Genomic DNA, 25,406 nt, shown 5'->3' with positions numbered 1-25,406 from the left:
ATGGGCCGCTACTGCACAGAATAAAAAGTGCTTTCTTCAACATGCTGCACATTATAAAGAAAATACACAGAAGCCATAATCACATTACTGTAATAGCATTACTAATACACAGAGCAATGCACATAAACAACATGAACACACAGCCGTGTTACAGACTCTCTTTCACTCCGCAGAGACCACAGAAGCTTCTGCATATACTGACTCAACGGGGTCACGGCGAGATCACATGAATGAATGGCGCCCATCTCTTGACCCAAACACAATGTGTCCATTCTGTCCACCCCGTCTCCATCCTTAGCTGCCTCATGCCTTCATCCGTCCTCTCCTCTCCTTATTCACCCACCCCGGCGCTACATCCGATGAGATTTGCGGGCAAAATTTCAGCCGGTCACTTCTGGCCCCGCTTCAAGCTTCTCTCATCATCACTCTGGATTACAGTGAGAGAGGAAGTTGGCGAGCCCTCTCATCCAGGCTGCGCACGTGTACTCAGACACGCAAAGACAAAAGGAACACACTCATATGCATAAACATAAGGAGACACATGTCAAAGCACACAGACATGCACTCACTAACACACATCCACGCACACACAGAGGGAAAACAGGCAGCTGTCGAGTCAGGAGGAATTATGCAGGCAATAGATCTGGCTGCTGTGTGCATATGCATGTTTGTGCGTGCGTGTGTGCGTGTGTGTCCTCGCCATTGTTGCTTGATGAATGCTACAGGATCAGAGAAGAGAGAGCTCCCTTAGATCGCGTTAACACATGATTTATTGCAGCATCCACCCAGCTACACAATAATTCCTATCCTTTATATCTTTCACACACACACACTTAAAGTGTGTATACATATTCCAGTGCACACAAACCTGCAGTCGCTGCGTGCATGAGCAAACGACACACACTTCTTTCACATACAGTAAATGTAACAGTGAAAAATGGAAAGTCCCGTCTTCTTGTTCTGCTCTGTGGCGCTCTAAGAGACCACAGCCATCTTCATTCACACGGATGCATAGAGTTGCAAAAGTGCAGACAGAAACATGTACAAACACACACACACACACACACACACACACACACACACACACACATATAATGGCGTACCCATAGCTGGTCGTCTATGCCAGGGGGGTTTTTCTTGATGAAAGCTCCGTAGTAGGTGGCGATGTTCCGATGGTGACTGTACTTCTTCAGCATGTTGATTTCTGCTTTGATCTCCTCTTCCTCATCCTGGCACACACAAGGGGAGAAATACAGTATCAACAACCGTGACCTCTATGTTTGACCCCTTAAACATGACTGTATGTTATACTCAACTGAACATTTGTATATCAGTTATTTGCCCAATGTTATGATGCTGGATTTGTGGAGAAAACTCTGTTTTTCTTGCATGCCTCCAAACTGAAAACATTCTTGATGAATCAAAGTCATAGGGGTCCACGTTCAACAACAACAAAGCTATATAAAAACATCTGTTTACAGACTCTCGCACGACTCCTGCAGTGTAATCCAAGTCTCATTCATCCAGTCATATGCTCAGTGCCTCCCAAACAGACAGCCCTTTCTGATGGGAAACTGAGGGTAAAGTAAAACCTATCTACACTCTCTTCAAAGCCAGACTCCACTGATAAAAACAGTAATTTTACCTTGCTAAAAACAGGAGCTGCTGCTCTACTGCTGCCTCCATCACTTAGCTAATTTGTGTTATAATGTGTATTTGGTGAATCCAAACTAACCCTTTCAAACATCAAAGTAAAACAATAACACAAACTAAGTAACTGAGTCTGGCTTTGCAGAGAGCATAGATATGTTTTAGTTAAGTTCCCTTTTTGAAAGGTGTCTGTTTGGGAAGTTCAGAGCATAAGACTGGATAAATGAGACCAGGATTATACTGCACAACTTGAATGGGAGCTTGTAAACAGATGTTTTGAAAGAGTTTTTCTGTTGTTAAATGTGGACCCTGATTACTTCAATTCATCAAGAATTTTCGGTAACACTTTACTTGAAGGTATCTACATAGGAGTGACATGACACTGTCATAACTATGACATGACACTGTCATGAACTTGTCATGAACATTATGTACATGTCACAAACGTTTATGACTGCTGTCATTAAGCGTCATTCGGATTTTGTCATGACAAGTTGACATTGTTTGGGTTGTCTTGATTATGACAACTTGACATTAACAAGAAATGCACCTCTTTTTGTGTTTATGACAAGTTGACATAATGATTATTATTGTTATGACAAAGTCATTACCAATTTTCTGGTAATGTCATCCTGGTTAATGTCAAGTTGTCATTATAAGGACATCCCAAACAAATGTAATGTCAACTTGTCATGACAAAAACCGAATGACACTTAATGACAGCAGTCATAAACGTTTATGACATGTACATAATGTTCATGACAAGTTCATGACCGTGTCATGTCATAGTTATGACAGTATCATGTCACCCTTATGTAGATACCTTCAAGTAAAGTGTTACCAAATTTTTTCTCATTTTGGATTATTCGTTCACCATGGAGACATGTGAGAAAAACAAAGTTTCCTCCATTAATTTAACATAACACGGGGTGATTTATTGATACACTAATGGTTACTAAGGGAATGGAGTATTCCTTTAAAATCTGAAACCCAAGTTATGAATGAACTTTATTTATATAGCACCTTTCATGCACAGAATGCAGCACAAAGTGCAAACCATACATTAATACAACACTTGTTCAAGGAGAAATGAGAAGAATAAATACATTAATCAATTAATACTTAATCAAGTGATATATTAAGAATATTAAAACAGATAGATGCAAGTTATAGGCTTTATTAAAAACATATGTTCTGAGTCGTCGTTTAAAACTGTCCACTGAGCCACCAAGTCTAAAACTTAAGGGCAGGGTGTCCCATATTTGTTGGGTGTTGTAGCTCAAAGAAGCGTCCCCAAATGTTTTGTAGTGACATTAGGAACATTAAAAGAGCAGCTGAGGAGGATCTCAGGGTTTGTGGGGGGACATAAGGTGATAGGGAATCAATTATATCGGAGAGGCGGTGTCGTTAAGAGCCTTAAAAACCAATTCTAAATGATACTGGGAGCCAGTGTAGGTTACGTAAAACAGGAGTTAGATGGGCTCTCTTTTTAGTTTCTGCCAGACTGGAAACAACAGCATGAACAAGCTTCTCAGCATCTCGCTGGCTCAGTAGAGGTCATACCTCAGCTGTATTGCTTAAATGATAACATGCAGTTTTTGTAAATGAATTAAAATGAGCTGTAAAACTGAGATCAGAATCTGAAATGACACCGACGGCTCGTGTTTGTGTGGCCAGATGTTAATAAGATGGTGATACAGCAACAGGAATAAAGTTGTTGATGGATTTGCAGACTGGATCCATTTTAATTCGGGGGAAAAAACAAAACAAACTGTTGTTGCAAAGCACACAGCTGGGCGCTAAATTATCCACGATAGCATTACTTTTTAATTAGTTTCGTTTTAGGGGGTAACTGCCACAAAGCCAAAAGCTGAAGCAAGTTGTTGTCGTGGCAGTTAGTTACTTAAAAATCTAATTCCTTATTCATTATGCACAACGTCAGAAAATTATGCCTTGATTACTTCGATTTAGTGTTCATCAGCTGTAAAAACAAAAACACTTGTTTTAGTAAGTTGATTTTGTACAGTAGCTCATTAAGTTAGAGATGTTGTTTGTTTAATTTTCAATCATCAATTAATTCAGTCCTTTATTTTATTGTATTTAAGCAGATTATTCACAGAAAGTCATTAATACTGTTTAGTTTATTTGTTTATCTATCCTTTGCTCATTCATTCCCATACACCTGCACATATTCACATCCTTATTCAGTCATTCATGCTCTTTTTCATTCATCAGTTCCTTTGTTGCCTCATTCCTGCAGTGCTTTATTGTTTCGCTGGCAGCCGAGCGCTGACAGCGAGGCGTAGGGTGAGAGGATCTCTAAATATAACTGAGATTCCCTCCTGCTTTACAGACACGCCTGAGACCACACTGCTGTCCTAATACCTCCAGCTAATATTACCATGGCAATAGGCCTGTCCTCATTTCCTCTCTGCCACATCACACGCACATGTGCACGCATGTACATACACACACACACACACACACCGGCACTGACTCATCGCTCATAATTAGATGACACGGTCGACGGCGGTATAATCACTTGAGATGATTTGCCGTGCGTGGGGATGTGCATGTGAGCGCGTGCAGCCAGTGCGTGCACGTAGGTGTGTGTCTTACCCCGGTGACATCCATGACCTTGATGGCTGCCAGCTGCCCCGTCTTAACATGGCGACCCTGGTGAAAGCAGGAGAGGAGAGGGACGGTTGGAGATGCAGGGAGACAAGAAAAGATGGAGGAAAGAGGAGGGAAAGGGAAAAGAAAGAAGAAAAGAAACATGTTAACATCCACTTAACGGTTTTACAGAGAAACAGATAGTTGTACGTCTGTCAAGCACTGCATTAAAAACAACCTGCGGTACACACAACTCTGCAAAGATGATCCAGTCCAACAGCAACAAATACAATATGTGACCTTGGCTTTTTTAGGACTGCTGAACCATCACTTTTGCCTTTTTAAAACACAATACAGCACAAAACAAGAGTCACTCATCCTTCAAAATACTCTATGATAAGCTGCTATTATTCCTTTTATTATTGCTATTATTAAGTCTTTAAATACAAGAACTGACAACAGACAACTTGTGTTTTCTGATGATGCTAGAGAAAAAACAGAACTCCCTCTGCACAACCAGTCTCAAGGATCAGGTGCCGGTCAGCCGCAGGAACATCTCAGATAAAATCATCAACATAAACCACTGCATGCTGAACTGAATTACTGTGATTTTATTAGGAGCGAACAGTGATTCTGTTGAGCGCACCTGAAGACGCCACGGACGGAACGTGTTAGTCGCTCTTAATTAAATCACAGTAATTCAGTTTAGTGTGCGGTGGTTTACGTTGATGATTTCATATCAAGTTTTTTCCTCTAAAACATTCAATGGTCATGATTAAATATTCAAAATATAAGTTAAAGGAATGCTTCATCACCTGAATGAACATTTGTGTATCAGTTACTCACAATACGGTACGCTGAATTTGAGAAAAAAAAATCGTATTTTTCTCGCATGCCTCCATGGTGAACAGAGATACCAAAAATGGAGAACATTCTTGATGAACTGAAGTCATTGGGGTCCACGTTTAACAACAACAACACTATATCAAAACATCCGTTTACAGACTCAAGTCTCATCTATCTAGTTATACGCTCAGAACTTGCCAAACAGACAGCCCTTTCTCTGAGGGGCAAGTGAAATTTATCAATGCTGTTTCAAAGCCAGACTCCATTGACAAAAACAGTAATTTTACCTTGCTAAAAACAGCTGCTGGAGTACTGCTGCCTTGATCAGTTGGTTAGTTTGTGCTTTTATGTGTATTTGGTGAATCCAAACTAACCCTTTTAAACCCCAAAGTCACATGATTACACAAACTAAATAACTGATTGAAGCAGGAGTCAACCAGCAGCTCTCATGGTCAGCAAGTTAAAATGACTGTTTTTGCCAATGGAGTCTGGCTTTGCAGAGAGCGTTATTAAGTTTCACTTCAAATTCAGTTCCCTATAAGAAAGGCTGTCTGTTTGGGATGTTCTGATCATAGGACTGGATGAATGAGACCAAGATTATACTGCACAAATTGTATGAGAGCTTGTAAACAGTTGTTTAGATATAGATTTGCTGTTGGTAAATGCGGACCCTGATTACTTCAATTCATCAAGAATTTTCTCCATATTTGGATTCTTTGTTTACTTGAGGCATGCGAGAAAAACAAAGTTTTCCTGATGAATTTAATGTAACATGTGGTGAGTAATTGACATGCAAATGGTTGCTTGTGGGGATAAAGTGTTCCTTTAAAGTCAGAAACTCAAGTTATCTGCTCCTTTGGGGCAACATGAGCAAAAAACACAACTCTCACGAGATTTTGAGACTTTAAAAAGTTTAAGAGTATTGTTTGTTGGCAGGAAATTATTTTTTTTAACTACCATGAGCTGAGAACACACCCCTCTTCTTAAGTCAGCCTTTTCTAAGTCATGTGAATACACTGTATGTGGTCAAACAAGAGAAAATATGGTGTCCTGACGGTATTAAAATCAAGAAATGACAACAGTTGCACAACACTCATCTGCTTGGTCAACATGATACCCCTTTATGCCACTGTGACTGACATGTAGATGCAGCATCAACAATAAAAATGGGAAATTGGAGTCAAAATCAGCTGACAGTGTCTCAAAAGAAGAAGAAATGACCACACAAAGACAGATACCAATCCACAGACTTGGCTGTGTTGTGTAATATCGAGGCTAGGCAGATGCCTCAGGGAGCTAACAGGCGAGGAACCAGGAGATTGGAAGCTGAGGGGCGAATGAAAGACCCAAGTGGTTCGTTTGCAACAGAGCATCTGTGCCTGTGATTAGCTAATGAAGCTAACCGGGCAAGAGACGCTAAAACCACTGACGGCTATTACTTCCACCTGTCTGGAATCAACTGATTAGCATGTTACAGTCTGAGCAGAGCAGCTTAGCAGCAGTGGCACAAACAAACAAATACATACACACATATCCGAGCATACACACACACACACATATTCAAAACAAGGGCAGGATTGTTTTCTTGGTGGAACCGTTACAGTATAAACCAGATGGCATTAAGGGTCTGGCTCTAAAACACCTCCTGAGGGCTTTAATTGAAGGGTCGTTCTATTAATGAGCGCCACAGCCATAACAGAGGCTGCGAGCATTTGCAACACAAAGTGTACTATGGGAAAAAGTTGGTTGTTTCACTGCTTTGCAATTCATTTACAGGAGTGATTTTACAGTAGCAGGACCGTCTCTGCACCCTGCCACTGGTCATTAGTCATTCTCCCGCCTCACATTCTTCTTTTATGTCACTTTAACAGATCAATTGTACCCACAGGCTCACCAACACTTAGACTACTTGATGAATAGCTTGTGAGTTGGAGGTTATTCAACAGAAACTGTTATTAATTGCAAAATTATGTAGGCAGCCCAGCAGCTAACTTTCTTTTACACACATTTTACAAAGTCGAAAAACTGGTCAGTGGTCAACATAATGATATGAGCTCTATAAAGGGACAAAAAAGGTTCTATTTACCAAAGATGCCACAATATGCTGCGCCAATGGTACGAAAGCGTATACACTTCCTGTCTCTTAACTAGGTGCAGTCATCTCTCCCGCAACCCCCCTCCTTGTTTTAAAGTGTTGTGAATGTCCAGTGGATAGATAAAGCAGATTCAAAACTTATATACAGTACAAATGTAATGTTTGCGCCTTATTTTGTCGCTCGTTTTTATCTGCTAGCTTAATATCTGATATCAACCCAGTACATTATCGTATATGTCGTTGCTGGATCTCGCAAGAGAGTGTTGCCGAGACAAAGACAGGTCTCGAACAAAGTTACGCTTTGTCTTACCTGCTCTGCACTGACTTCCTGTTACATTTAGAATTGATTTTTACGTCCTCCTCCTTGTATACAAAGCCCTACATGGACTAAGACCAAACTACATTGCCAACTCCCATTTGCCTCCAAGAACACTGTGATCATCTGCTGCTGGTTTATTGGAGGTTCCCAGTAACAGCCGGAAGACTATCAGGGATGCAGCCTTTTTCAGTTACGCCCCAAAGCTATGGAACGCAATACCTATAGATGTCAGGGAAGCTAGCTGGCTAAATATTGCTAAAAGAAGTCCAAAAACGTTGAACTAGCTCTGACTTTCCTGATACAGGTCTGAAACTCTTTCTATTTACGCTTCATGTTGCTGCAACTCCTTTAAAATCTGACTTGATTTTATGATTTATAGTTTTACAATTCCATGATTTTATGCACATTGTGCTGCATTTCTTGTATGAAAGGTGCTAAATAAAGTTTATTATGAGTGTTCTCCTCATTTGTCTCTCTGACAGATATCATTTCAGAATGTTCGGAAAATATGTGGCTATTGAAAATGGGTCTAGAATTTACTTCAAAGACTTTGGGACGAAAGAATCGGTCATAATCTGTGCTCACGGTCACTTCTCCAATTTGAATGAATAGACTCAGGATGGCCACTAGTCTCCTTACGTAAGGGAGCCCACATCACACAGATACAGGAAATAACTTTAAAGTGCTTTGACCCATGCTTACCAACATTTTGGAGATGGGAAATTGGTGATATAGATGGTGAAGTGGAAGCCTGATTTTAGAAACTGTCAAATATTTTTTTAGACTTGCACCGATTAATCGGCAGTGCTCTTAATCGGGCCGGTTTTCACTTGATCGGCCGTGACCTGCGACCGGCCGGTCAGTCTAACATATGCCGATTCAAAACGCCGGTCAAATTTCTGCCGTGCCGCATGATTGACATTGTGTAACATCAACAGCGCACACACACACGTGCAACTCACGGCTTGGGAGATGTGAGGAAGTGAAACACTGGCGGCTTCTAACCTTAATCATTTATGCACACATATCAAAAGAGAGAAGGAGAAAGTTGTCTGCGTGCCGAAGATGAGCGTGTCCGTGCGCTTACTGGCGGGCGCGTCCTGAAGACCTGTGTGAATTTTCCACAGGAGATATTTTTACTTTTTTGTCTATACAAGAAATTACCCACAAATGCTATACACCAATAACTGTTATTTTATTTATCCATGTTTTTATTTATGTATGCCTTTTTTAGTTAGGCTATTACTGTACCTGAAGTTATATTTGGAAAAAGGAAAATGTTTCTTAACCTGTGACACTGTTTTTGTTTTTGTTTGTTTGTTTGTTTGAGATGATTATTGAAAAGCTGGTTGTATCTTGGTTAAAATGTTTTAATAAAGGAAAGATAGAAAATATTGCAGTTTCTTGTGTGCTGTAAAGTGGTTTGAAAAAAATGAAATCGGAATCGGCCATCCAAACACTGCAAATCAGAAATCGGTATCGGCCCAAAAAATTGTAATCGGTGCAAGTCTATATTTTTTGGCACATGCCATTTTTTACTTTTGTCTTTACACTGTTTTAAAAATGAGACCCCAGGTCTATTTGTTTTGAAAAGGAAGAGACCTCTATAGAAAATCTGGCTCCCAGTGAAAACCTCTTGAACAATAAACAGTAAAGGAATCCTAACCAGGAGTTCACGCTTGGCACATGGTAGACGTTTCAGCTGGTTGCAATCTGCAATCCTCACCACTAGATGGCACTAAATCCTACAAGCTGCTCCTTTAAGTTCCTTAGACTGTGGGTCAAATTCCAAATTAATGACAAGAAAAAAAACAACATTACATCATTTTAACTTGTGTTGTAAACAACCTGCTTTACTTGCTATGCTTGAAACATCACAGCGATTTGTTTTAATTTGAGGAAGCAATCATGTTCACAGAGCAGCAAATAGGAAGAAAACTCTACAGTGGTACATTCGGTGGATTCCCACAAGACGACCGGCAATATGTTAACATCAGCTGAGGTCCCTGAGTGAGAGGGATTTAAAGCCGTGAGTGATATTTCTCATTAAACAGCCGCCGTTAAATTAAAAAAACTTTAAAACTTGCTGATTTATTGCTGAATGAAAGTTAGGGATTTAATATGATAATTCATTGTGTCACAATCCAACGCTGCACAATGCAAACTAAGCACCACTGGATGGCTGAACACTGTGATCAGTTTCTCTTTTTGCCCCACTTACACACACATACACACATGCACACACACAGAGTCCAGCTTCTGTGAGAGTAAAAGAGCTGGAAAGATTGAACAGGGATTTCTCATTAGGATCAGACTGCCCCAATTCCACGAGCACAAGGACCGGCTTTGTTGAAGACCAACAAAGGAATTACAGCCACTTACAAACCAGAAACTTGCACATACACACACACACTTATAGACACACACGCACAAAACACAAAAAGATCTCCCTTTTTCTCCGCTACTCGCACAGACAGAAGAACTCATGCAAACACCCACACATGTGCACACAGAGACATGAAGAAGGAGGGAGGGAGCATGATTGAGGGAGTAGGAAAGTGACTGAGAGAGAAGGAGAGAGAATGTGTCAAATAGATATTGGACATGGACGTCATCAGTGCTGGATAAAGATTCATTACTCTCAGCCACCTGACAACCTCCCTCCTTTCATTTCGCCTCCTCTCATAGAGCAGTAAAGTCAGCCAGCCTTATTAAATGACCAAGTGTGAAAGGAGCAGCAGAGAGGAATTAGCACTGTCTGTTCATCTTCATCTCTCGCTCTTTCTTCATCCTCGCCCTCTTCATTTATTTGCAAATTCATAGAAGAAGGGATGGGGGTGGGTCTTTGGTTGTGTGAATGTGAAGTTAAACAGTATTTACAAAGCAGCCGGCAGGATAATGCGCATAACAATGATATCACAACAATTCGGGAAGACAAATGATAAAATAATTAGTGCTGAAACCATCAGTCAATTAATTGTCTCATCAGCAGTCATTTATCACGCTGAAATGCCAAATATTTGCTGATTCAAGCGCCTCTAATGTGAGGACTTGCTGTTTTTCTCGGTTTCATATTATTGCAAATTTAATTACTTTGGGTTTTGGACTGCTGGTTGCACAAAACAAGCAATTTGAAGCCATTATCTAGAGCTCAGGGAACTTTCGAGGGGCATATTACACTGCTGGCCAACATTTTACACCAAACAATCCGCTGATAGAAAAATTGACATTTTAAAGTCATAGTTTGACATTTTGGGCAATTCACTTATTTGTTTTCTTGCTGAGAATTTGAGGAGAAGAACAGTACTCACTCTCATGTCTGTGTGTTAAGTATGGAGATGGAACCAGGAGGTGGTTAGCCTAGCTTGGCGTAAGACTTGAAGCAGGGGCCAACAGCTCACCTTCGCACATCAAGTCAAGAAGAACCTGCTATTTTTGGTTCCAGAAGTGAGAACCAATTTTTCATGCTCTGAACCAGTTTATTTTTGATCAAAATGCTCTGAAAGGTTCAAAATTAGGTGTGGGAACTGGAACAAAACCAGTTCCGTGTTGGTGGAAAAGGGGTATCATTGTCTAAGGAGCAGCTCCAGACTTTACACTTGATGACATCATAAGTTCAAGCCTTACTTCTCTGGTGTCTGGCTTTGAGAGAGAGAGAGTAGCTCATGTTCACAAATACTGAATGAACTTTCCAAGGCCATGGAAATAACATGTTGGAATCTGAAACTGAGGTGGTGTTCCCCTCACAAACAGACATGAGATTGGTACTGATCTTCTCATCAAACCCTCGGCAAGAAAGCAAATAAGTGTATTCCCTAAGGATGCTTTCACACCTGCCCTGTTTTGTTCGGTTCAATTGAACTTCAATTGTTTACCCCCCTAAGTGTGGTTCGTTTAGGCAGGTGTGAACAAACCAATTGCACTTGGCTGTGCACCAAAACAACTGGACCGAGACCTTCTTGAAGAGGTGGTCTCGGTCTGGTTACAAAGGAACTCGTTTGTGGTGAGAACGTGATCCAAACCAATCGCAGTCGCATTACACATTTTTGGGTTAAACATGCACAAGCATGTTACCTGCATAGAAATTCTGACCAATCAAGAGCAGCTTTCTCACGCAGACATTTCAGCGAGTGCGCTTGTAAATGCTGCCGTGAGAACACGAACCAACTCTAGGCAATTATACAACTTTGTAACAAAATTATGCTGCGTTCCAGGCAAGTCTCTGAGCCCGTAAGTCACCACTTCAAGTCACGACTCACGACTTCATAGCGTTCCAGGGAAGTCACGCCAAACTGTCAAAGCAACATGGCGGACCATGCAGGGTTTATGTTTGTTTATGATCACTTCTATCGCCAAAGGTGCTGGTTCCTTGCTCATTTGAGTGAAATGGAAAACGTATTTTGTATTGATTTATTCTTGCAATGGCAACTAGCTGTTAGAGCGGCTGCCAATAATGCGTTAACATTAGGGTTATTTTTGTCTATTTCTCACCGTGTATCACTTGCATCAACACTGCATCAATGGAGCTGCCATCATTGTTTAGAGGAGTAAGGTAATTGATTCAGAGGGCTGTGTGACGTCAGAAAGCGTAACTGGGAGTACATCAATCTGGTACGAGTTCACGGGTGGTAAGTTACGGGATTGACTGCCGTTCCAGTGCACTTTCACGGGTAGAAGGTTGTAAAAACACAAGTTACGGGTTGCCTGGAATGCGCCATTAGTCCCTGATTCGGACCAAAGCAAGTAAACGCGAATCCTTTCAGACCTGGAGTTCAGACCGAGACCACCTCTTCAAGAAGGTCTCGGTCCAGTTGTTTTGGTGCACACCGAGTGCAATTGCTGTGTTCACACCTGCCCAAACAAACCGCACTTAGGGGCAAATGAACTTCAGTTCGATTGAACCAAACCACACAGGGCAGGTGTGAGAGCATCCTAAGACACCCTTATTTCAACTCAACTCGATTGCTTTTGGTTTTCTAATTTGAAAAGTTATGGACTGTTCCACATATATTTTTTTTTGGTACTACCTTGATTAAGGTTCCAAGTGAGCTGAGCCAATACTAGAAAGTGGAGTTTAAACATTGCAGACCACTGACTGGTCAGAGAGAACCGTTCACTGTGTAAGCCCACTTTTTTTGAAATAGCCAAGATGCCATCAACAACAACTACTATTTCTTTATTCAGTTCAGTTTTTTAAAAAGTCAGCCCACAAAACTACATCATACACACACTACACCGTACAGTTAATTTAGTGCAGACGTTCCTCTGTTTGGTTCCCGATGAAAGGATCCAGCGAGTGTCATGTTGGAGAGGATGCCAAGGCACTTTCACACAGCATTGCTACAGTGATCAGCTAAGAATCCGGTACTGTCTTTAGTAGAGAACGTAACAGAGAAAAGGACCTGGTGCCAAAAGTGATTTGAGTCAAGTCGAGCTGCACCATGCAGTGGAAATCATGCAGAAATGTTTTCTGCAGCCCTGTGAATGACAAATAATGGAGAAGGAAGATGTCATAAAGTATTAAAATACTTTTGTCATCTTCCTTCTCTCCGTCTTTCTCCGAAGGATGGCCCGCTCTCTTCCTGATCCGTCCCATTCAGACTGAGGAGCTTTGAGCCTCACAGGCCTGTTCATCCTATCCTCCACTCGTTTGTTGACTGCTTTGCCTCGGTGACCTAGATCTGCATTCTCTCCCTCTCACTTGCTATGCCTCACTCTCTTATCCCTCTGATTCTCTCCCTCATTATCTAACCCTCTTAACTTCTCACAATCTCCTCTTTATGTCTCTCATTATTTCTGCCCTCCCTCTAGATGTCTCGCTTACTTTTCCCCGTCCCTTGTATTTTCCGTCTCCATCTCTCATGCCTCGCAGCTCAGACCGGCAGCCCGTGAAAAGCGGGTCGTGCATGAACATGACTGAGCCGACGAAACAGCGTTCAGCGTCGAGCTCGACAAGCAAATATGACCCAGACCGAGGACTCCCTGCAACCCTTTCACTCTGCTTCTGCTAATGCATCTTGCGCCTTCTGCAAACCACAATGCACTGCAATGGGCCCAAGTGTCTCCGCAAAGCAAAACAAACACACACACTGAATACTTGGAGCACACAAATGCTTTCATCTAATACTTCCTATCTGTCAGTATGCTGTGCATTAACTTCAATCATCACAGAGACATTTTAAATGAGGTCTGGGAAATTATCTTCACGTGAGCAATCCACCATATTTTTTCCTCCTTCTTTAATCCTGTGGAAGTATTTTGACCAAATATGATAGCACAACATCTGTCACACACACACACACACACCCACGAGGAGCTGTGATGCAGCCAGGCCAGGTGTGTTTGAGCGATAACAGACCAAATTGACTATGTTTGTTCCGCTTGGATGGCCGTGCTGTGATGGAGACAGCCAACTGATACCGAACTGATCTCCAATCAGCCTTCAGGCGGCCGCATCATGGAGGAGTCATTACTTGGCGTCATCCCTGCAGGTCAGTGTTTCTTCAACGGCTGTATGAAAATGGAGTGCGGGTCTTTTCCTGGCGGTTCCACCCAATAAAATAAGAATATGTGTTCGTAAACCAGGAACATTTACCCTCATTTAGTTTAAGAATATCCGCTGCATGTGTGAAAGTGTGATGGTTATTGTTTCATTCTGTCACACAACAAAACCAAAGGTAAAAACTAAAGACTCCTCTTCTCCCATTTATTGTGTGTGATGTTTCAAAGTCCGCTGATGAGATTTTAAATAATTCAGAGGCAATAATGCTTCTGTTTACTCCGCCCCAGCATTTTGTGATGATCAGTCCAACGTGTTGATTACAGGCTATAAGACGTAAGGTCAAATTAAATGAAATAGCCTTGCGATAAATTCTACTTTTGTGGGCTTAAAATGTAACATTGTCTACGACTATGTCACACAAGTATTGACTCGTTCCTTAAAAAGGTATTTCACTGCTGTCAAGTTGGGCTTTTCATTTAACTGGGCTGTCTATGCAGGAGAAAGACGCAAATACTTTTAGAAGTGGCGCTACATGACCAGAGAAAACAAAAAAAGGGCTGTGGCATATACTTTTGCTGTGGTGGTAGAAAACCTACAACCACAGCTGATCAATAAAGGCTCCCAATCCTGTTGGTGATGTAATGCAAGCTTTGACACAGGGTTCAATATGGCTGCTGGCTGATAACAAACAATCTTGTATTAAAGCTAAACAGTAAGCTAAAATATGTTTCTGAAAACATTTGAGGTGAGAAATAGCCAAGAGTAGGGCTGCCCCCGACTAAGAATTTTCCTAGTCGACCAATAGTCATCATTTAGGGCCATTAGTCGACTAGTCGCCCCCATGTTTCTGATATTAAATTAATTATTAAATGATATAATTTGGGCGGGGCAACACAATGGTTTGAGTTGAAGGTGTGAGAAAGAATAGTATCAGTAACATTGTTAACACTGTGCTACATTACAGAGAAATACAAAACCGTACTAATGAACCTTCATTAATATAGGTCTATATTTTATCTACAAGTGCACGTCACACACTGAGCGAGCCGCCTGTTAATGATGCTGTGGGCTAATGGGCATGTAGCTACTTCCATGTTTCAGATGATACGTCATGTTTGTAGTCGACCAATGAAGATGAGTTTACATATCACCTTGGGTTCGTCCTTCATCTTCTCAAAATGATCCCACACTTCGGATTTCCTGCCCGACATGTTATTAACTAGTAGAGCTGCCACAATTAGTCAACTAATCGATGACTAATCGACTATTAAAATAATTATTTTAGTAGTCAACTAATCGGTTTGAGTCATTTTTCATAGAAAAGTACTATAAAAGTATCCCAAAACACTCTTATTGCAGCTTCTTACGTTCAGATATTGGCAGCTTTACACACTCTCCTGTGACAGTGAACTAAAACCCTTTGGCGTGAGTACGAAACAAGACATTAGATGACATAATTTTGGGTTTGGGAGAGACAGACTGACATTTTTAAACATTTTTCGATAAAATGATTAGTCGACTAATCGAAGAAATAATCGACAGATTAGATGACAATGAAAATAATCATGAGTTGCAGCCCTATTAACTAGCCTGTGTAATAAGCGCAGGTACCAGCCTCATGTACACATGCTGCGTCGTTAACCACCTGGAAAACGCGAGGTCAAGTAAAACTCATTGCCCGTTAGCCCACAGCGTCATTAACAGGCAGCTCGCTCAGTGTGTGACGTGCACTTGTAGATAAAATATAGGCCTATATTAATGAATGTTCATTAGTACGGTTTTGTATTTCTCTGTAATGTAGCACAGTGTTAACAATGTTACTGATACTATTCTTTCTCACACCTTCAACTCAAACCATTGTGGTGCCCCGCTCAAAATATATCATTTAATAATTAAATTAATATCGTAAACATGCGGGGACTAGTCGACTAATGGCCCTAAATGATGACTATTGGTCGACTAGCAAAATTCTTAGTCAGGGTCAGCCCTAGTGTGTGCATTGATCCATATCATTCTAATGTATTTGGAGCTCTTTATTATACAGCACCCAAACAACCATCAACAGTAACTGCACACTAATCTGAGCTATCACTGAAGAGTAATCCAGGTGTAATTCTGATTCAGAGACCACTTATCATGTTGTCTATATGAGCTCGTACTGTAATGAAATGAAAGGATGCAAAACAGATTTCAGGTCCAATACTACGGCACTATCTCATCTCTCATCTCATCTGTCCCCTTCCATGTGCACCATGAGGGAGGCGTCAGACTGACACAAAGTACGGCTATTCCAGTAATTATCATCAACACATAATTATGATTAATTGCACCTGCCAAGAGAAAGTAAAACACCGGTAAAGCACTTGCAGGTACACAGAGGACTGTGTGTGTGTCAGGATGAAGAAGAGGAGGTTGTGTGTGTAATGATTCTCTTTTTACGATTTTGCTGCTGCTATAAGGAGCCCAGTGTGGGGGGGAATAAACACACACACACACATACACACACACACACACACACACACACACACAGGAGCGCCACAGGCTGCAAAGGGAAGCATCTCTTCATCATTCTCAGCTTGCAGCTCCAGTTAGGCGAGACCAACCTGCCTTAATACAACCTGCTGCTGGATATCATGACACCCAAAGCTCCTGTGTGTGTGTATTCTACGTGTGAGCGAGAATGCCTCCACAGTGTGTGTGTATTTTGTTTGTTTGTGTGCGCGCCCGTGCCGTTGCCAAGTCAATTACACAGACCACCCCCCCACCCCCCTCCTTTCGGACACATTTACTATGCAGGACACTTCCTGTCGTAGCCTAGCAACAGTCTTGGCTGGCCAGAGTACAGTGGGCACGACACTTAAACACACAAACGTACACACATGTACAAAGAGAGGGAGAAGACGGGGGATAAGAGACTATTATCCTGATGTGGGAGAGCTGTTACTTAGAAGAAGGGATGGGGTGAGGGAAGGAGGGAGGGAAGGAGAGGAGGAAGGAGTGATTGAGAAATGAGGGAGGGGATGAGCCGAAGAGTAGTTCGGAGAGCGAGCTGGATTTCACAGTGCATCTGTCCTCAGTGTGTGCTCGCTGTGTGGCCAAGCTGCAAGGTCAGAGGAAAGCATCCAAATTTGACTCCAAAATGGCCGAGTGAGCGAGCTGTCGGGTTTAAAAATAGATCTTTGTTTGATTTGAGGTCTATCCTTTACATTAACCAAAATTTAAACACCTACACCGCTGGTCCTGCATGTTTTAGCCCATTAACTACAAATCTCATTACTGGGGGACAATTTTTAAAGCCAACCTTATTATGATTGATTTCAGACTTTCAGGAGAGCCGTTGCTTTTTATTCATTTCACTAAGCACCTTACAGAAACTTAATTTTGACAGTCATTACGGCAGACTGTTCAAGTTTTATGTTTAAGTTTTTTAAGGCTTTCTCAAGCTTCCTATACTTTTATGACACGTGCTTCACACAACAACTGCCATATATTTAACAGCTGCTGCCATTCGACGTAGATTGTCATCAAGAAACTAAACTAATCATGAGACAGGTTCAGTAAGGAACACTTTATTTCCATTTGCAGTATTATATTTGGCGGTATGGCTCTCTTCGGGGGCCTCTCTGCCTGTCCTCAGGCCTACCCAGAAAGCTTCCTCCACATGTGTACTTAGAAAGCCTAAGGCGGACAGAGCACCCCTCTCCGCCCTTCCATGCACCTGCGTGGAAAGCCATAAGGCAAAGAGAGCACTGTCTGCCCTTCCACGTGTAGACAAGGAAAGCTTGAACTGAGTGAATTCAACACTGCCATATTAAAAGTCAGTGCGCTTTTTGTTGTATCACAACATGGTCATCAACTCACCACCGTTTCTGTTTATTTCTATTTTTATCTTTTATTATTGGACATTTTACAGTTGGCTGCCAAAACAAACTTTTTACGGGGCGGCTGCGGCTCAGAGATAGAGCGGGTCGTTCACTGATCAAAGATGGGTGGTTCAATCCCTGGGTCCTCCAGTCCTCATGTCAAAGTATCCCTGGGCAAGATACTGAACTTGCTGTGTCATTGGTATGTGAGAGTCTGGTATGAAAGCACATTGAGTAGTCGGAGGACTAGAAAGGTGCTTACATTCATTAAAAGTGCTTGCAGTCCATTTACCATTTTAATACAAGCAACAACTCAAATGACACTTTTCACACAGCCATGTCTGCTTATGATTTGTCATCTAGGTTTGGCTCACTTTAAGGGAAAATTTTTGAACCTGGACCACATGTTCCCATGTTTTTCTGTCTAAGCGACTAATAGAGAAATCTATTTTTGAAACTGGTCCAGTAATGAGAGACACTGCTGCAGCCACAGCAGCAGAACAGGCTGCAACCTAATTCTTACAGGCAATTGTGCACCTTCAATTACGTTCAATAAAAGTGCTAGTTTTTGCCACTGACAGGCTCAGATTGTTATCATGAGTGTATTACGACATGACGGCAAGGACTCTACAGACAAATGAAATGTTTGTTATTGTCACCAAGTCTCGCTGAAGGAGAGGTCTTGTTCTGAAGTCTTGTGAGAGGTGACTTTTTGCATGTTGCAACAGAAAGCATAGCTTAATTATTCCTAAGAGATTTTCAATGTACGTGTGAAAACATGGGAAAATAGGGTTTTCTTTTCAATTTACATCTTATATTTTGCCGGACAGCGACAGTACATGGAACATAAAATCAATTTTCAAAGCGTCAGGAATGTGGTGCAACCATCCCATCCTACCACCTGTATCATTCTTCATTCGTCTCTTGATTGTAAAGGCTACAGGAAGACAAAAAATACTGTGCATGCTAAGCAAATAAATGCACACATACACACTCACTCATCAAACTAGGAACAGATTGCCAGATTATGTTGCCAACTCTTTGTAAAAAGGAAATGGGTCACGCCATAATCCTAATCTGCCGTCATGGTAATCCACGCAGACACAAACAAACACAAACATCAGGCAAGAACCGACTGAATGGCATCCAAGCATGCTCTCCTGGTGCAGGGCCTGTCGGCATGGTAACAGTATCATGGGGCAAAGTGGGTTATGGGATGTCCCCCCGGGCTTTCAATCTATACATTTTCCTTTCTGTCAGTCTCTGTGCGACAGGCAGGCCCACTGCTGTCACACACAGCAAACTGTAGTTCAGTTGTGTCGGGGTTGAAGGATTTCAGACAAGCGGTGTTTCAGTCTGTACCCTCGTATCAACACCCGCTGGTTCTAGTCTGTGGGTTTACAATCCCAGCATGCTCAGTGGGCTCTGGAGCTGCGGAATTAAAGCTACTTTCAGCTAACAAACGATACAAACACAGTTTTGCTCGAAGGAGTCCAAAGAAATAAGGGGGCAATGCTAGCAGACACACCTCATTGCAGTTCAAACACCTGCAATCATTCCGCATTCACACGTGCTCACACACAGCCACACACACACACAGAAAAGTGCACGTACACGCTGTTGTGGAATCAGCGAGGCAGTAAATAAAAGTGACAAAGGCCTCCATTCCAATCTACTACTGCACTGCCCAGGAAATATAGAAGCACCCCGAGGCTGCTCTCACACTCACACATGAGAAAGCAAGAGAGGAGAGAGACGGATTGAGACAGCGAGAGATTTAAAAGGAGAGAAGATATAACGCGAGCCGGCGAGGGTGAGGGAAACGTATACAAGCAGTTTGTGGGAAAAGGAGGTAGTCAAGAAAGAGAGGCGGAGGTGATGAAAGATAGAAAAAGGAAAGATGAGAGGAAGAGAGATGGGAGCAATGATCTGTGGAATAGTCAGGAGGGCTTTTATTGATGGGTGAGAGGGGGGTGGGGGCGCAGGAAGGAGATGCTGAATTTTGCGACAGGCAGCATGCGGAGTGTTGATTCCACTCTGAATGAACCGGTGTTATCTGCTAAAGCCTATTGAAACAATAATCTATCGGCGGTCTGAAATATAGCCGTTCATTAACCTGCCCGCTCGCAGTACAACAAGCTAATTAACAAGCTGGTGGACACACAAGTGTACCAGAAACTAATCGGGGTTAGGGAAAGGATTTGGCGCAGCGCTAAGTAATCACAACACAGAACAGTTTAAATAGGGGAAACAGAAGTCTGCAAACAGGCAAACACACACACTTTTGATCACATGCAACAAAAGCACATCTGTCTTGCCTGTGGTGGTGTGAAGGTGCTTTAAAATGAGGAGACAGGGTGCATACACAAAGGTGTGTAAGTCCATCCTCATGCAACAGGAGGTGTAATTCAGTTTAATGACATGAATGTGAAAAGGTTTGTGTGTGCAGTGGCACCGCCAAGAGGGGGCCAGAGGATGCTCCCCTGATACCCCTACCCCTGACGAGAATAATTGGAGGCTGATACTTCTGTGTTTAAGGGTGCTTTCAGACCTAAGTCATCTTGCTTTGGTCCGAATCACATTTTGTCACAAAGTTGCATAACTGCCTAGAGTTGGTTCGTGTTCTCACAGCAGCATTTACAAGCCAACCGAATTTCCATGCGGGAAAAATCCAGGAAGTAAACAAAACGTTGAAGAAGAGTACACTTGCAAGATAAATGGGACACTTTCTAATGTCACAATGGAGGGACAACTACGCAGGTTGATTTTAGCGCTGCTCATCGTGGACTATATTGCTGTCATTGTTCATTTTAGTCAAACCATACAGTTTGAAAACAAGGCGCGGCTCCAACTAGAAAACAATGTTATCACCTGTTTACGATTACTGAGACATTCACATATGCTCACTGACACTGCAACTCTGGTGTGTCAGGACCTTAATATATACGTGGAAACAACTTTACCGCTTTCTCCATGATACTCCTCTGGGGCAAACGTATTTCCATACAGTACATAGAGAAATGAGGTGTGGCAGTATGCTGATAGCAGATAGCAAACGAGCGCCTGTCAATTTAGATTTAGTCTGATTCACCAACATGCGCACAAAAGAAGGAACAAAATCAGCCAGTATTCACATGTCATGAATCCAACGGTAAGTTTGTGTGTGCACTCATACTATCCACAGACTAAGAACATTTCTGCGCACACATTAGTGAAAGAGGCCCACTGGAGCTGTAGTGAAAGGTGGTATAATGTTGATGTGATTATCAAAAGAACACTTCACTGTCTGTTTTTGCTAAAAACTAGAGTTGATGATACCGATACCAATACCAGTATCGGAAATGCCTCCGATACTGCCTAAAATGCGGTATCGGGTATTGGCGAGTACAGCCTATGACCAATCCGATACCACGTAATGCCTCATGTCATTACGCATACGCACGCTACAGGCAAACGAAACAGAGCGGAGTTTAAAAAGCATTTTAAATAGCATTCTACTGTAGCCTTTAAAATGTCTTTTTTACCAAATTGTGTGGCTGCACTTTAACCTGTGTCTTGATCTGTGTCAACACTGGATAATAATAATCGAAAAAAAGTTTTATGGTATTCATTCTACTATTATGTATTAATTTCTTAATAGTTTACATAGAGTTTTAGGAGTTGAGACATATCCCATCCATTTTTATTTTATGCGCTGGTATCGGATCAGTACTCGGTATGGGCAGATACCTAAGGTTCAGGGATCGGAATCGGCATCGGGAAGGAAAAAGTGGTATCGGTACATCTCTACTAAAAACCCAGCACATCGCATGAAAAAAATTGTCAAGAATCCTTTTCTCCACATGTTCCTCAGCCAAGCAGCAGCTGTTCATGCGGGCAGCGTGACTGCTCTATCCTGTTGACATGGTCTACAAAAAAACCCAAGAAGGTTCCACAATGCAAACGTGCTACTTCCACAGGCAGTATGGCCCAGGCGCAAGGCATCCATTGGTACCAACCACGTCGGAAAGAAGGCTAAATAAAGCACCGAATTTAGGCTAAATTTTGGCGAGGGAACAACTGGCACGGCCATTTTCAAGGGGGCCCCTTGAACTCTCACCTCAGTATTCCTGAATGAAAACTGGTTCTATGCATATCCACAAGGCTTGTTCAAGAAAATTTGTTGTTCCTTACAAACAATGTACCGTTTCAAAATAAAACTGTACATTTGTCTTTTTAGGGAAAGGACAACCAGCCTATTTAAAGAACAATCAAACCCTTAACACATGTATATATATAGATGTGTAACACATTAAACCAGGACTGTTATGGTACTCAAACTGTTAACTCTACCAGTCCATGCACATCAGAGTTAGTAATATTAACTGTAAATTAAGAAACCAAAGTGTTTCAGTATGCTAGTCCTTAACTCACTTAGAGTTGGTTCGAGTTCTCACGGCAGCATTTACAAGCGGACCAGATCAAATGCCTTGCCTGGGAGAGCTGCGAACGAACCGCACCAGAGGAGGTCTCAGTCCAGTTGTCTGAGTGCAACTGCTGTGTTCACACCTGCCCAAACGAATCGCACTGAGGGGGAAAAGGAACTTGAGTTTGATTGAACTGAACCAAACAGGGCAGGTGTGAGAGCATCCTAAAATTTTTGTTTTGGTGTGCCAACCCAAGATTTTCAGTGGCCTTATTTCAGCTTGTCATCATCATCAACCCTAACACGATAACCACTTGTTGGATGGACATTTGTGCGTGTCCACACCTTATTCATGGTCGGCCTTTTCGGCTGACCCAGATTGACTGAAACACAAACTCATATATAAACAGTTTTACTCTATACCAAAGTCAGTTGTCCATCTGAATTGCTGTGACACCTCTAAAACTGTTAACTCTATCCCATCACAACCAATTTCCCCAACTAACATATTATCTAGCTGAGTTCCCGGCTCATTTACACAGGTTAACTCACTAACGCACTTACTGACTAATTCTCTATTAGCCTGCCCACTCACCCACTTATCTCTCATTTCAAATCAAACTGCCTCTTCAGAGTCACGACAGACACACACGCACACACACTCCCCGCTGACGCTACGACACCTGCAGAACAAGCAGACACACAACTGGAGGAAGAGAGAGAGCAAGCGAGTCGGATTGGAGAGCGTGCACGGGAGGAGGAGGGCTGCGGCGAGGAGGCAAAGCGGCAGGTTCAGCACATCGGCATCACGCTCCGGCAGCTCTGGAGGTCAAATGAACAGCCGGGCTGATTTACTGTACAGACTGGAGGTGAGAGAGGGAGTGGAAGAGGGAGAAAGAAACAGCTGAGCGAGGGCGCAAAAAAAAGATGAACAGTAAAAGGAGGCACTCCAGTGTGGGAGAGCAGGGATGGAGAACAAAAATGAGGAGCTAAAGGCTGTGAAAAAAACACATTAGGACAGAAGGAATGGAGAATAATAGAGAGAGTCGGAGCTGGTATAGGTTATTGACGAACCTATTGATGAGCAGTAATTCACACAGTGGGAAAAGAAACCTTGGCTAAATAGCTCTTTACAGTGCACACAATCAATTAAAGAGTGGGGGGGGGGGTCTGACTGGAAAACATAGAGCAGAGAGAGAATGAGACAGAAAGACAGATGAAGAGAGACGGAGAGATCGCTATTGACATCAGGCATGGCTAATTGACCCTGGTCTGGATGGCAGGAGTGCATTGTGGGTAAGTGGGGCGTGTGGCCTTGGGGAAGACAGAGAGAGGATGTAGGCTAATGAACACTGCCAGGTGTGAATGTGTGTCGCTGCATGTGGGTTGGAACGAGCACATCTGCTGTTCCCACGGTAACAAGCAACATCCACCCTGGTCACGGTTCACAGTTCATTCATAAGGACTCGGGAGATTGAAGTGTGTGCGTGTGGAAGTCAGTGTGTGCAGACAAACGACAAAAACACAGCAATCGAGAGGGGCAATGACACGGTGTCAAACTGTAAACAACCGAAACAATGCTCCACACCAGGGACACACACAATATATGGCAGCACATATATCCACTTATTGTACACATGGATAAACACACACCACACCCAAGCCCTATAGCCTGCAGATACTCCCAGCTGAGACCTTCTGGCAGCATCCCCATTAGCACTAATGCTACCATATAGTACTACATTGTTTATTCATTTACATTATCACGCTATCTGCAATTTACTGATACAGCGAGCATAAATAGCCTCCACGTTTCCTCAGAGAGGCCGGGAATGAGTAATGTACTCCGCTCGTACACAAAGCGCCACTCAGGTGTTGTTGCCAACGGTGAGATTACTGCGTTCTGGTGGATGTTTATATACTATAAAGAAAAGTGACTGTCTGAGTCAGTCAGGCAGAGGTGAGCTGCTGTAATCTACTGTGCTGTTTGCAAATAATTATGATCATCAGTCAGATTCAGGACTCTATTTACGAGAATGTCTTCGCTGAATAGAAGATTGCTGTTAGTTTTATGTCTGTAATCAAAGAGACAGGAATCATTTCAAAAAACTTGCAGCCCAGTCACCAGAATAATATGTTGGCATTGTACGTTTCTGCATACCATGGATACGTGACATTGGTTTGTTTCACAGGTATGACATAGTTCAGATTACATGTATATGAGCTGAGTGTCTCATCAGGAGGAGGAGGGTATGGCAGACAAGCAGACAGCAGCTAGTCTCACCACCAGAGATCTCCGCCTTCCGATAGTCTGGGGACACTCCTTTCTAAAGTGTGTTTAACACACCGGCGAAAACGGCCGGCAACAAAGCAGCGCCTCTTGCATTTTTGAAAAGGACACGCCCTCCCGGAAATGTGCGCTCCCCCTTTTCTCGTCCGCAAGGAAACAAACACACAGAGAGCTTGAAAATGGATGCCGAGAGATTTAATTCGAATTTAATCAAACGTGTGCTCCGTCCACAAGATTGTGGAAATGAAGGACTTACAGCGACTTGAGCCATTTTGTACCGCTGCACGTGTTTCTAGTGGGACTATGTTTACGAGCACAAGAATTCAGCGAGCCACCGAAGGACCGCCCTGCAGATTTACTATTGGTTCTGCAAAGTAAGGAGTTTTTTTAAACTCTGAAATTGCATCCACCCATCTAAACACAAAATCAGGGAGAAAGTCATCAGTCTTTAGTTAAGCAAAGCGTCTAAAGACTGACTTGTGAGTCTAGACAGCAGCAGACAAGTGGTCAAGACCAACAAAAGTATGAATTTTTAACAAAAGTTTGGGACATTTCCAGCCAAGTTTCGAGCGACAAAACCAGGTATTTTAGGCCAAAACATTATGTTTTCCTGACCCTAACTAAGTGGTTTTTGCATAACTCTCTCATACATAAACAACAGAATAGGTCATTTTTTACAGACTTCCATAAGGACATATACGACAGTCCCAAAAAATACAAATTTTTGTGTCCTGACCATCGCAGTGTTAAAAAAAATCCCAAAACTTAACATAATAAAATAGCAGCAGTTCCGCTACAGAACTACTTGGTTAGGTTTAGAACA

General features: G+C 42.3%; 1 protein-coding gene across 23 annotated transcripts in view; it reads right to left on the bottom strand.

Moving 5' to 3' along the window:
• The window catches only part of tnika (TRAF2 and NCK interacting kinase a), a 110,578-nt gene that overhangs the window by 51,141 nt on the left and 34,031 nt on the right, over positions 1–25,406 (bottom strand). For all 23 annotated transcript variants that reach the window (XM_033642003.2, XM_033642012.2, XM_033642008.2 and 20 more), the window contains exons 3-4: positions 4,270–4,326; positions 1,104–1,229 (exon numbers count right to left, since the gene is read on the bottom strand). In XM_033642003.2, coding sequence (XP_033497894.2) covers positions 1,104–1,229; positions 4,270–4,326 — 183 coding nt within the window. The remainder of the gene's footprint in view (positions 1–1,103; positions 1,230–4,269; positions 4,327–25,406) is intronic.

Source organism: Epinephelus lanceolatus, chromosome 15 (assembly GCF_041903045.1).
Source record: "Epinephelus lanceolatus isolate andai-2023 chromosome 15, ASM4190304v1, whole genome shotgun sequence".
Taxonomy (NCBI): domain Eukaryota; kingdom Metazoa; phylum Chordata; class Actinopteri; order Perciformes; family Serranidae; genus Epinephelus; species Epinephelus lanceolatus.
Note: the sequence above shows the minus strand (reverse complement) of the source record. Positions and strands in the feature narration are given on the sequence as shown.